The sequence below is a fragment of the Falco punctatus genome, assembly GCF_963210335.1.
Source record: "Falco punctatus genome assembly, chromosome: 4".
Lineage (NCBI taxonomy): Eukaryota > Metazoa > Chordata > Aves > Falconiformes > Falconidae > Falco > Falco punctatus.
The window spans coordinates 72,789,927-72,803,362 of record NC_137583.1 but is presented as its reverse complement, the minus strand read 5'-3'; the positions used below and the strand labels follow the sequence as shown (position 1 = coordinate 72,803,362).

Genomic DNA, 13,436 nt, shown 5'->3' with positions numbered 1-13,436 from the left:
TTTTCTTTATGTAAATTAAGATGTATAAAGAAACTATGTGTTTGCAAAGGTTTCACAGATTGCAAACTTCTTGAAAATTAAGTAGCTTTTGCTTATGTTTTTGTAACATAGGAAGTAAGGAATGGTGAATCATTACAATACTGTTTTTTACACTAACATAAGTAAAGCTAAAACCCAAATATGATATGTTTGTACACCAGAGATATAGTGGTGCTCCAAGTTTTCCTTTAACATTATTCAGGATTTAACTGCTTTTAGAAAACCAAACGTTCAAAACAGTGGCATTTCTTTTTCTATCAGAACCAGAAATAACTCACAGAATATATAGTCATATTACCTTTTGCTTACAAATATTTGGGTCTGAGACAATTTTTTTATAGAGCTAAAGTAAATCTAATGGAAATTTTATCCCTCTCAATAAAAAGACCCCTCTAGAGGATTATGGAATGATGAATCAGTAAAGGTACTGCAAAAGCAAGGCTTAAAGTGTTTTGAGTAAATCTACTGTGACTTAGAGACTGAAAGAGCAATTTTCCCTTGTCGTGCTCTGTGCAGGAATGTGATCCAGCCAAAGCTATGACTTTCCTGATGTGAAGCACAGCTTATGACACAAAAGTATAAGTAGATGACCATGCATATTACATAATGTGTATATCTGCATAATGTGCAGCAGGCTTAATCACAATTTCAGCTTTCTAGTCAATGGCAAAGAAGTAAGGAATCCTGCTCTGTTCCTCACTCTGCTCCTTGCAGTCTGTCACAAGCTGCATCATAAATCAGGCTATGGAGATGCATCACACCTTCTATTCTCTTGTTTTGCAGGAGTACCATTAAAATCTGAACCTACTGACACGTATGGTAGGTTTTTGTGTACATTTATTTTTCTTGTTTCTTGTTTTTTATCAAAATAATTATTCTAAAATGAGCTTTTGTGTTCTACAGATACAGAATTTAAGGCTACCTTATTTATCTTCCAGCACATAAAACCACTGTGGATGGATGGATCGCATATGAAGATAAGCTATACTACATAAGCAAAGAATATGCCTCCATGGAAAAAGCCCAAGAGTTTTGCAGGATGAATTCTGCAGACCTGGCTGTTGTTAATAGTAATAGTGAGAGAAGGTTTCTACAGAGAAGACTCATAGAAAATGTAAGAATCATTATAGACAGCCTGAAGTAGAAATGCTTTTGGCCATCCGCTTACAAAACTTGAATTCCCTCAGAAGCAGAACCATCAGCGCTTTCACTAACGAAATCTGCCTGAGACAGGACCTATGACATTCCCCCCAGACATGTCCTTTGGTCCAGTGGGATTTGGTCTCTCCTGCTCTGTGCCAGCTGTGCTGAGGTGGTGAGGCAGGCTGGCGGGAAGAGCAATAGGGGAAGGTGCCAGCTATGCTGGCTGGGGAACTAGCCAGTGTGAGAGGGAGACTTGAGGCCAGCATTACACAGTGCTGCCATCCTGGAGGGAGAATGAAATATATGTACCAGTTTCTGACTCAAGATCTGCTTCTCTCCTACCCCATCTTAAGGTCCCTCAGCACTGCAGGACCCGGCTGCAATGCTCCAGATAAAAACCTGGCTTCTGCACCGCAGTCTGAAAACACATCACTGTGCTTAACTGTTTTAGTCGACATGCTTTACTGCTGTCAACTGCAGTGACTGCTCTGTGAACCTAATCAATGGCATTTCCATTCCTGCTTGTTTTACTTCAAAGATATATTTTTTAACAAATTAAAACAGTATCTTTCTGGTTTAGGAGGGATTCTGGAGTCAGTCAAGAGCATACTTCATTGGTCTAAAAGTGAGTCTTGATAAAAAGTTTAGGTAAGTTAAGATGATCACTGCAGCTCTTAACATGTAGAAACAAATACAGTATTTCACGTAGCTAGAGGCACTAAATGGGCTTTTTTGAAGGATGGAAGATAGTTCCACATAACAAGTACAAAGCAGGACAGAATAGTACTATAATATTCTAAAGTCCAATAGTTTTCCCTCAAAAGAAATAGGAAAAGAACATTTTTTCTTGAGTAAACACCCAAAGAAAGGCTTGGCAGCTGTACTCTCCATACACACTTTCTCAAGTTTCTTTCAAAAGTCTGCCCCATAAATTGGAGTGATACTTTACTATGCTGGATTTTATACTTATAAACACATACACTCAAAATATGCTACATAACAAAGAGCTTGTTTTCTCATGCTTCTTATTTACGTATCATAGCTTCAGAGAAGTCCTCCAGAATTAGGAAGATGTGTGCAATAAGTACAAAAGCTGCTTCTGACAGAGATTTTTAAGGTAGCCTCTTCAAACTCCTGTTCCAGGAGAAAAGTCAGTAGAAGTTTACAGAGTTTACAGTACTGTAAAATTAACAAGTATTGAGAAAAGACCAAAATGCAAATTAACTAAAACCTATAAATTAAAAGACACTGAAGAGCATGATACCGACGCTGCTTACTTGCCCATCTGCTAGTTAGGACACATCTGGGGGGTGAAAGACCATGCTTCTAATTTTGAACTGAAACAGGTTTAGAGGGGATTTGATTTTAATTTTTCTATTTTAACGCCACTATTGAGTGCCTGTAAATCACTAACCTTGGAAAGGCCAGAAGAGGAGTGGGGAGAGACAAGTTGGTAGTGACTGAGATAGTGCGTGATTCTAACCTCCTGATTTAGGACACACATGAGGAAGGTAGGGCATTGCTTGGGTCCAGGGAGCATCTCATTTATTTAGATCAAGTGATAGATAAGGGAGATGAACTTGTTTCCCATTTCAGGCTGAGTGACTTAAATTCTGTAATATTGATTAAAATGCAGTGCCATCCTCTTTTTCCTTGAATAGCAATGTTTAAAATATATAAGCATAACAAAAAACCCATCAATGTTGATACTTCAGAAAGGGTGGTTTTAAAGCTGACAGAATGTCCATTAGTTTCCAGACCCAAGACTTAATAGAAATAACCTATGGAGATATTTCTCTTCAGGTTAAAATCCACAGAAAAGTATTTTTGTCCTTATTTGCATCTATGACAATATCAGGAATGCTCAGACTGAGAAGCATAATATTAACTATGTGATATAATGAAATCAGTTAAGATAAATAAAACTTTGAATAGTCTTCTCTGTATTACATGTTATGGCTAGTTGAAAATAGTTTCTGTTATTAAATGATGTCTGATCATTCCTGCCCATTAATGGAAAATACGCTTGGTGCTTTCTTTTCCTGTTTTGCAACCAGTAATATTTTACATACATTTCTTCAAATCACAATAATCAGGTAAGGAGAGGAAAATCTGTAGCAGTCCTTTCAGTTTTAGCCCGTTCCTATTAATGCTCATGGACCTTCCTAACTGTGAGTTTTTGATTAGGATTCTCATCTCACAACCGAAGTGTATTAATTAATAACTATTTGTATATCTTTTCTTTAAGCTGGGTAGATGGGACTCCAGTAACCTATGTGGCCTGGGCTCCTAACGAACCTAACTTTGCAAATAATGAGGAAAATTGTGTGGTAATGTTGTCAGAGCAAGGTAGGTAACAAAGCTATACTACTAGATTTTACTTGTCTCTTCTTGGATTATAACTGATGCTGTCAAACTTCTGCTGCCACGTGATCTTTTATGGATGTTTTCTGCACTACCTTTCCAGTGACAAGCAAACAAGATGTAGGAACTGGTGTAATAACCAGTCGTGGAAGAGTCTGTGTCCTTAGAATGGGGAGATTTTAGTACTATGTGAAATCTAATGCAGATGTCTGTCTGGATTTGTGAGATTGATACTGCATCTTCTTACACAGCTTTTCACTGCTCTAAGTAAAAAGTTGAGTGGGGTCTGTCTTTGCTCCTTTGAACTTCAGGAAACATTTATGACAGCTACAGGAAATAGGGATGTTGAAAGGTACAAGCCAATGAGCAGAGGAGAGAGACAAATACATCTAATGACCTAAGACTGTTTTACATGCTTATAAATACTCTTAAAGGTAAATATCTTGCAAATCCTAGGCGTAATTTTTCCTCTTGGTTGTATTGTCTTAATTTAGCTGAGGCTAATGGGAATTCAGTAGTATATGTTTAAGGAAATCTATCTCTCAATTTATGTTTCATAAAAAATTAATTCAGCAATCCCACCTGGAATTCTGCTTTGATCTGAAGACATCAAGAACAAGAATCACTTTTCTAAAAAAAAGGCATCTGGTCTGACTGAAATGCATCTCTCCTTTTTCAGTTGTTCGTATAGAAAGGGAGAGCTATCCCGCTGGTCCCTGCCACACCTACTAGCTCTGCTCAGATGGCTCAGCATTCCTGAGCTTGTCTCAGGTGATGCTAGAAGTTTACGTGTGGGCAACAGAATTGGACCCCAAGGGAAGCATTAAGCTTGAGTTGATAACAAAATGTAGCTAAATTGAGCTAGACCTCTGAAGTGTCATTATGGTCAAATGGAGATCTCACCTGCACAGCCAGTGCTGCCTGAAGAACAATTCAGTTTACTCTAGCCCAGTGCACTATTCAGTTGCCTACATTTGGTGACTGTAGCCACTGGCAGTGTTCTACAGTTTAGCCCACCTGACTGTTAGCTTCCCACAGAAACAGTGTGTACCTGTCCGCTCTCTGCAGGCGCCTTGCATAGCTTCTCAAACAGAGCTAAGCACCTCAGTTCAGACAGGTGAATCCTACCCTAGCTCTCTATTGACTATAACAGTAGCTTATAAATCTAGCATATAATTTGATAACCAAAATGAGGTATTTTAATCTGCAAAATGAATCCCTAGATAACACTATATTAACTTGAGATGTTGGCCCCAGGAGATGGCCATAGTCCATAATGTATAGTTGAATATTATATTCTGCCCTTAGATGGATCTAGTATTTTCTTTTCAAATTTCCCCTGCTGCCTCCCATGTGATGATGCCATAGCTTGAAAAATCACAAACAGGTACATACACTGTGGAGAGCCCTGGACGAGCAGCAGAAGGGTCAGGCAGTTCACATTAAGCACAAGGGGCTACAGCTGAGCTACTATTAGAGCTTCAACTGGCTCATTCAAAGCTGCCATTGTTACTTTGCCTGCAGATCAAGCTGCAGCCTGGAATATAAAGAACATTGTGTTCTACTAAAAAAAAAAAAAAAAAAAAAAAGTTTTTTTTTTTTACCCTTTCTCCTGTAATTCAGCTACTCAGGCTTTTTGATGGATAGGGGTGGGGAAGATGGAGAAAGTAGACTGAAGTTAACTGATGACCACCACATTTCTTCTGAGTCACTGTCCCTTTCTTCCCAGTCCTTTATTCTTTTTCAATTGCTAGGTGGTAGCCCAGTAACTAACAGTGCTGAGCAGCTAAAGTCTATAAAAATCCACTTTTTGTAAAAAATAGTTGAGTGCATAAATGTAATGCATGCTTCTTTTATGGTCTGAACAATAGAGATTAGTAAAAATATCTTTCCAACTCAAAATAAGATATGATAAATTATTGTAACAAAGTGTATAATATCTTGACTTATTCAATCTAATTATTTTTAGGTTTGTGGAATGATGTAAACTGTGGTTCCTCTAATAAATTTGTATGTGAAAAACATAACAGTACAACTAATTCAACATTTGCTTCTCCATTGACTCCTGGAGGATGCCCAGAGAGTTGGTTTTTCTTTAACAACAAGGTATGTCGACAAATAACTTAAATAAATTGTGTAAAGCAGTGGAAACGAAAAAAACCAACAACCAACAACCAACTGCAAAAAAATTTATGGTTTTTAGGATTATTAAATAAATTTGAACAGTAATTATCCAGTCAGAACGTGCTGGCTGGATGGCTGGGCTTTTTTGAAGGTGACTATAGGCATTTAACTTAACAGAGAAATACAGTAAAAGCAGATGTATGCTGAATAAATTTAAGAGAACACAGTTTATGCAGGCTTAGAATACAACATTACTATTTAAGAAAACCCCTTCTCCTCCTCACCTGTTTTATATATTTCTGTTAGAAACTGAAATTTGTAATGGTCAGTTGTAATGAAAAAAAAAAAAGCCCTTCAGGTGGAATGACTTAAGAGAGAATGTGTTTGAGAAATCCCTTTGGCTTGTACAGGGTTCCCAAAGATCTGAGTTCACAAAGATGCTGCCAAACTACCATTGTTTTGAGTACAGTTTTACATTCAGACAAGGTCTGGAAGTCCTCATTGCTGTAATGGAAGAATATGTACCAATTTGAGTTGAAGCTCCATTTGCCAAAGGTTCTTTTATCTACTTTATATACACTTTGCTACTATTGCATCCTCAGAACGTTAGGTGAATGTGTCAAAGGGTATTTCACACTGTTTGCCAGGATGAACAGTTGTAACCACAGTTATTGGAAACAGGACAAGGCATAGCAGAGATAATTCCCTGCAGCTGTGTCATCCAGAGATGCATTTTCTTGGTTTTATATGATCCCTCTGTTATTACAGGAAGCAGGCAGATAAAAATGTGAAAAGGGATTATGTATTTGACATCATTACAATCAGTTCCGTTGGTACTAGACTCCTGGGTTACATCTTGTGCAATGAGTGGGGCTAAGTATCTGCTTCTCAGCTCTGTTGTTTCTTCTAGCCCTGATTTATGACACTGGAGAAATGTACATTCTAGAGCTAATTGATATTAGTCACATACAACAGTGCCTGTCTTTGCTAGTTTGAATGAAGTGCTTGCTTTTTTTTTGCAGTGTTTCAAAATATTTGCTTCAAATATAACATTAAAGCTCACGTGGCATGCTGCACGAGATGTTTGTATTAGTCTGGGAGGAAACCTGGCTGCCATACCGAATGAACAAGTGCAAGGTACGTAGATGGGCTCTATTGAAAGAAAAAAGTATTAATTTCTCACCAAAAAAAAAAGCTCTCCAAAATAGATTATGGGATTATCTGCTAAAAATTGCTTATTAGCCAGGTCAGTTTATGCATCATTTTAACCCCAAAGTGTGAAAAAAATAGCTAAAAGATTTCATATAAGAAATGCTGCATTTCTCATTCCTTCAGTTGCTCAGTTTTCATGAAACTTCCAGTATGATTTGAGTGCGGTTACACAGATCCCTCAAACCGGCAGGCATGATTTGCTGGAACACTACATGTGCATGCACAACGGGGAAAGGGACATTTTCCAATTTGCTCCAGGGCTTTCTTTCTGGCTATTTTTTCAACTTTAACGCTTGTGTAACATATGTTTCTACAGATGCTTATCTAAACATCTAGTTACAGACAGATGGGCTCTGCAGTGAGAAATGTTACTCTTTTAATATGGCCCCAGTTCTGGGGTTTTGCATATTTTTCCTGTTTTGGGTAAGTCATTATGAGCTTTCCTTAATGACAAATCTTTGCTTCCTTCCAGCATTCCTCTTCTATCATTTAAAGGATGCCATGGCTAATGTTTGGATTGGGATGAATGATATCAACAAAGAGTCCACATTTCATTGGACAGATGGAAGCACCGTTTCCTACACCAACTGGGCTAATGGTGCACCAGAACAGAAACAAAGCTACTTTGACTTTTATGACTATGCATTGTTGACAGACATCACTGTGGAGGTATAGGAAATTTAAGTAACCTGTATGTCTTAGGCAGCTGGATGACTTTCCTAAAAGGGAAGTTACAGCAGCAATAACAAGATGCTGCAAGTCCTTTTAAAGCAGAATGGAGCTTAGCAAATCACCTGATAACAATTTCAAATACACCAAAAATGTTTGGCAGAGGTTCTGAAGAAGAGGGACCTTGTGCTTTCCATTTGACCTATTGCAAATACCTGTTCTATAAAACAAGTCCAGAGAGGCACGTATTACACCAGTTCCCCCACAAACTGCATTACCACTAACATTACAGTTCCAACACCAAACATAGAAAAATCATGATAAACCAAAATTAAGGTTGTTGGTGCAACATTGATTTGTCTATGTATATATCCTGTTCCTGCCTAATGTGTTCCCACGCTGCTTTACTAGTTTCTGATGGTACAAAAGGATGTATTCAGTAAAAGGGCTATCCCTTTGCTGAAATTCATTCTCTTTTCCAAAGGAGGTAAACATGTAGTTTCTGAAGAAATTATAGGCAGCTACTCATTGGAGATTTTTAACATCCACCATCAGTCAACTTGCTTATGACTAAAACTTGTTTAAATCACCATAAGAGAGAAACTCAAGTGAAATGCTGCAAGACGGTCATGGCCAGTCTTGAAATCAGGGGAACTATCAAGGAAATCTGCAAGCAATTAACTGTAAGGAAGTAAAGGGAAAATTTCGTTGTTACTGAAGATATCTGATAGTGATAACTTGATAATGACTACAAACAACTGGTAAAGAGCACCTGCTTTCTGCAAGACAGTCTGCCTGAGTTAAGACATATCCAGACTAGTGCTTTTAATAATAGTCCTTATATTGTTTTACTCATTATTGGAAATGTTTTGAAGCAGTTCTACATAACTGTAAATCAGAACTGAGAAGACATATTATAGGTACCCTAGTCATTTTTGTAGTCAACAAAGGATTCTTAATAAACCTGGTAGGATTATTTGTTATAGACCTTTCTTTCAGACCTTGACTGGCACCAGTGGAAGCCTGGTTCAAATTTAAGGGGTCACTAATAAATACTAGGTCAAGCTGTCTGGCAGAAACCTAGCAAATCTGAACTAATTACATAGGTGGTCAATGAGCTCCTCATCTCCCTTACCTCTCTCCTGTCTGCCATCAGGCTGTCATTAGGAGTATAGGAGCCTCAGTTGGCCACCTCCCGATTGCCATTTGTAGTGACTGTGTATTTTCCCCTTTCCTTCAGACAGATTGTGTCTTCGTCGTGAAGTCAGATGGGAAATGGAGAGATGATAGCTGTGATAACAAGAGAGGCTATATATGCCAGATGAATTCACGTGAGTTTTGTTTAACCCAGACTCCTAAACAGAAAAATTATCTCAGTTAGATAAGCTGAATATATAAACTGATGTGACTTCTTTCAGCTTTGAGTCTCATTCTGAATCTCTCAGGTTTTCAGAGCTCCACCAGTCTTAAGGCTGTACTATTTTTAAAGTACAATTTGTTCCGCAGAAATTGCTGAAGAGGAACCACTATCTTAACCGTGGGGGTGTACATAAATAATGAATAATACTAGAGAATAACATATGGAAATGGATTTATTCTCAGTGAAATATGAGGCTTTTAGGCATCCTTTTGAAATGCAATGTAAAACCATGCTTTTGCAGTGGTGTTCCTGTACTCCTGGCTGTCTCTGACCAGAGTATTTAATCCTTTTCTAACATTTGTACTGAATGCCATATGATGTCTATTAAAATGTACAGCCTCTTGGCTGTGTCTTTATTGTAGAAGAATATAGATTTATTTTTTTTTACACCAGAATGAGTAATGAATGTTGACTTTCCTGCTGTAGAACTGTAATTATGCAAATCCCTGCTGCCCAGCCATATAAAAGGAATAGAGAAGGCAAAGCACAGATAACAAAACAGTTTTGCCTCACCTTTATTACAGCATTAGTAAAAACTATCCCCCCTCCCCACTTCAGTCAGCTCCTGCAGCCTGTTCACTCTCAACATGGCTAACTTGCTTGTAAGAACCCCCTCTCCCTGAACAACATATAGTTTTAGGGAGGTATTTTTAGTTTGTTTAATTCCAGTTACAGCTCTTCTGAATAAATTTACAATCTCAAGGGTGGAAATATATACTGCCTGACTCAAATATGCAGGCAATGGTCAGGCAGCCCTTACAGACAGGCTGATGACCTTGAGTCAACAGCGAGGGGTGATGGATTAACATCGAGTATCCGTCTGAAGTTATGACAACAGGGTACAACAGGAAATGCCTTAAACATCTGTCCCTAAGTCCTCTCCACCAGTGATCTGAAATAAGCGTATAGTCAGATATCCAGATTTCAAAATATCTTAAAGCACAGGAACTCAAATATCCAATTTATGAGTCTTAATCTGCATTAGTCAGGACTCTAGCAAGTACGCTCTCTCCTTCAGGGCATCAGGGATTTTGTTTGGCTTTTTGCATTAACAAACTTGGTTCATGTTTTACAAGTTTGTTTTGACCTTTTTTGGTTTGTTTTGGTTTTTGTTTCATTTTGGTTTGGTTTTTTTTCTCATTATTCATGAGCTTAAATAAGGAGTTTTACTTATTGTTAATACTGGGCCTTTTGACCTATTTTTTATAGCTTCCATGCTAGAGATGAGTGGTATGTTTTTAATTCATACATTCAGTTTTTCCTCCATAGTTACCATGCAGTCTGAAGTACCAACAACAAATCCATCCTCTGGCTTTGCCTGTTATGATGACAGTAGCTATTCAATCACCTTGTCCGAAATGCAATGGGAAGAGGCCAGAAAAAATTGTCAAAACCAATCCGCAGAACTTGCCAGCATTTCAGATGCCTACATCCATTCATTTCTGTGGATCCAGATGTTGAAATATGGAAAACCCGTATGGATCGGTCTTAACAGCAATATGGTAAGTGCTGAGATCTCCTCCTCTTTATAGACCTGCTGGATGCCCAGTTTATACCAGTGCTGAAACAACCGCGCACTCAATGGCTTTGCTGTGTATATGCATAGATTTCTAGTGGTCCTGTTAGAGTTGCTCAAAGACTTTCATGCACCAAATGGAGTAGAGTCACAGAAAGGGTTAAGAAGGAAGTAATAGATCAAAGTAGAAAGCTCTAGAAACAGTAAAAGAAATAAAGGTGCATACTGAGAGTCACAAGCCAGGATGTGCAACTATCATGAAGCAACTGTTAGCTGTTCTGAAAGTCCACTATAGAGGGGGCTACTTATAACTATTAATATATTAATAAAAGCTATTAGAAGTATTAGAGATACATTTTAGGATTATTTTGACTCTTTAATGTCAAGTAATCTTTACTCACCAAATAGCTCCCAGTTTTAGTTTAAATAGAGCAGAGGGGATGAATTCTCTGTAATGGCTTCTCTTGATATGGGATTTACTACATGACTTAAGGTGAACTCATCTGAGTTTCTTGCCATGTTGTAGAAGGTTGTGTTACTTCAGAAAAAACATCCCAAAAGCAATGTACTGTGGAACACTCTTTATATGTAGTTCTTGTGTAACTCAGCGTGCTCAGTGATGCTGCCTAGAACAGTGTACAGTGTTTGAAAAAACAGAGCAGCACAGGTCTTTCTGAAAACCTCAGATAAATATAGGACACTATTTTTATGTGCCAGAATTTTTTATGTAAAAGACTCTATTATCAGAACTTCTTTGTTTCCAGACTGGCAGCTATTACAAATGGACCGACAACTGGAAAACCAGGTACACAAAATGGGCAGCAGGGGAACCAAAGGAGAAAAATGCTTGTGTCTACCTAGATCTTGATGGTACTTGGAGAACAGCACCCTGCAATGAAAGCTACTTTTCAGTTTGTAAGACATCAGATGGTAAGCAAATAAATAGCAATTTTGAAGACACGTTCCTAATTCCATTAGCCTGCTTAATTCTAGTTTGGGCTAAAGCCCTCAAATGAGTGTGTTTCAAGATACTGTCTATCTCCCTGTAGAATCTGGAGGTTTGCTACCGGATGATACATGGATTCAGGCACATGAAAGCCTCTCGTGCAAATGGATATGGCTGCACTGTTTTCATGGTAGTCATAACTGTTTGCATAAGATGAATGTTCTTATTTTAGAGGTATTTTGCTCTGAGAGGAGCATAAATCGCACTTGAGATTGTGTCTAATATAAGTAAGTACTGGGAGCGTGCACTCACTATGTGAACTGCAGCAACTGCGTAAGTTCACACACAGAACAGGCAAGTTTCAATCCCATTCACTATTTGTAGAGCTAAAGCAGTTCTGATGTCAGCGTAAGAGCCTTGAGAACATGAAAGATACTTTTACTCTTAGTACAGAGGTATGTAGAGGCATGTTTGCCTGTACATTTTGTAGAATTATGTCATTTTCCCTCCTTGAGGTTTTAAGGCTACATAATACAGTCTGTTCTGATGTGAGATTGAAGATAGATTTTGCCGCTTGGAGGTGGATTCCAAGTTGAACTTTCCAGCCGTCTATTTGGTCTGCATGTGAAGTGCAAGAACCACAGACCAATAGAAGTGAATTGTAGTTGTGCACACGATCAGAAACAGAGACTAATGATGGCTCCTTTTGTATAAGCTGACATCATACAGAGACCCGGCAGCTGCACAAAATGGGGCTGTAGTATCAATGATTCCTGAGCCTACAACAGTTTTCTGTGCTGTGAGAATGCAAATTTGAGATCTATATCATCCCTCAGGGTTTGCTTTCCTCACAGTACTGTCAAGTCAGTTAGATGCTGCAGGATGTGATTTGTTTTCTTGTCCTAAGAAATGTGATTGGATAAATAAGATGTTCACAGTCTTGGTCGCCTGGGTCTCTGTGTTGTCCGAGGTGGGGTAATGCAGGAACAGTCAGCAGTAGAGGTTGTTTTGCTGATTGACTGGATACCAAGCAAAAATTAATTCCAAATCAAATATAAGAATAAATGTAGTTCATTATGTTACAATATAATAAGGGAAAATAGCATGCAATATGATAAAAGGAAACTGTACTAGTTATTATGCACAATATGATAAAAGAGCAATAAGAGCAAAGCATTAAATCATTACTGCAAAGCATTACAGAGACTAAGAAAAGGATACATCACCAGTTACTACTTTAATGCAAGCCAGGCCCACACTTTGGCTGGGAAACCCAGTTGCAACTGGTGCCAGGAGTCTCTCGGTAACTGGGAAAATACCTACATGGTGCATCCACCCGTAGGAAAGGCTTCTGGTCCAGTGCCAGAGCTTGCCCACCTTTATACTCAGTGGAAAACAAAAATAGTTTACATACCTAATGTATGTAAACTTTTAAGTTTAGTGTAAGTGCAGGCATCCACTATGTCATGATTCACAAGGTTCACACATGCCAGGGATGCTGGCCAGATGCCTGAGCATGGTGGCGTTACCGTCATGACAAAGCTGCACATAATATTATTGCCTGGATGGTCCTGCTCATATCTTGCATATTCAGGGGGCTCAGGACAAACACTAACTGCTCATTAAAGTTGTTCTCCAGCTCCCTGAGCTCCCTGTCCAAGTTAAACTATTCCTAATTAAAGACAAAGGCTTTTCATAAGCAATAATCAATTTTCACCACAGAGAGAGGTCCAGATAGTTAAGGCTAGGTGAGAGAAATCCCATACTATTTACACACATACCCTATTTGATAGGTTACTCATAATGCAATACCAATTTCGTACCATATGGCTTCTTCAGCTATAGCTCCTACTGACCCTGCTCAGCTGCCTGGAGACTGCCCTGAAGAAGATGAACTCCGAGCTTGGATCCCTTACCGTGGCCACTGCTACTACCTTGAAGCATCAGCCGAGACAAGCTGGGCACTGGCCTCCCTTGAGTGTGTTCAGTTGGGTGAGAGTCTG

General features: G+C 38.6%; 1 protein-coding gene across 1 annotated transcript in view; it reads left to right on the top strand.

Moving 5' to 3' along the window:
• The window catches only part of LOC308063410 (macrophage mannose receptor 1-like), a 38,461-nt gene that overhangs the window by 20,501 nt on the left and 4,524 nt on the right, over nt 1-13,436 (top strand). The window contains 11 exon segments of the mRNA XM_080386340.1: nt 823-858; nt 978-1,153; nt 1,763-1,830; nt 3,431-3,531; nt 5,516-5,652; nt 6,693-6,807; nt 7,355-7,551; nt 8,792-8,882; nt 10,241-10,473; nt 11,252-11,417; nt 13,273-13,425. Of these exon segments, the coding sequence (XP_080242466.1) occupies nt 823-858; nt 978-1,153; nt 1,763-1,830; nt 3,431-3,531; nt 5,516-5,652; nt 6,693-6,807; nt 7,355-7,551; nt 8,792-8,882; nt 10,241-10,473; nt 11,252-11,417; nt 13,273-13,425 (1,473 nt within the window).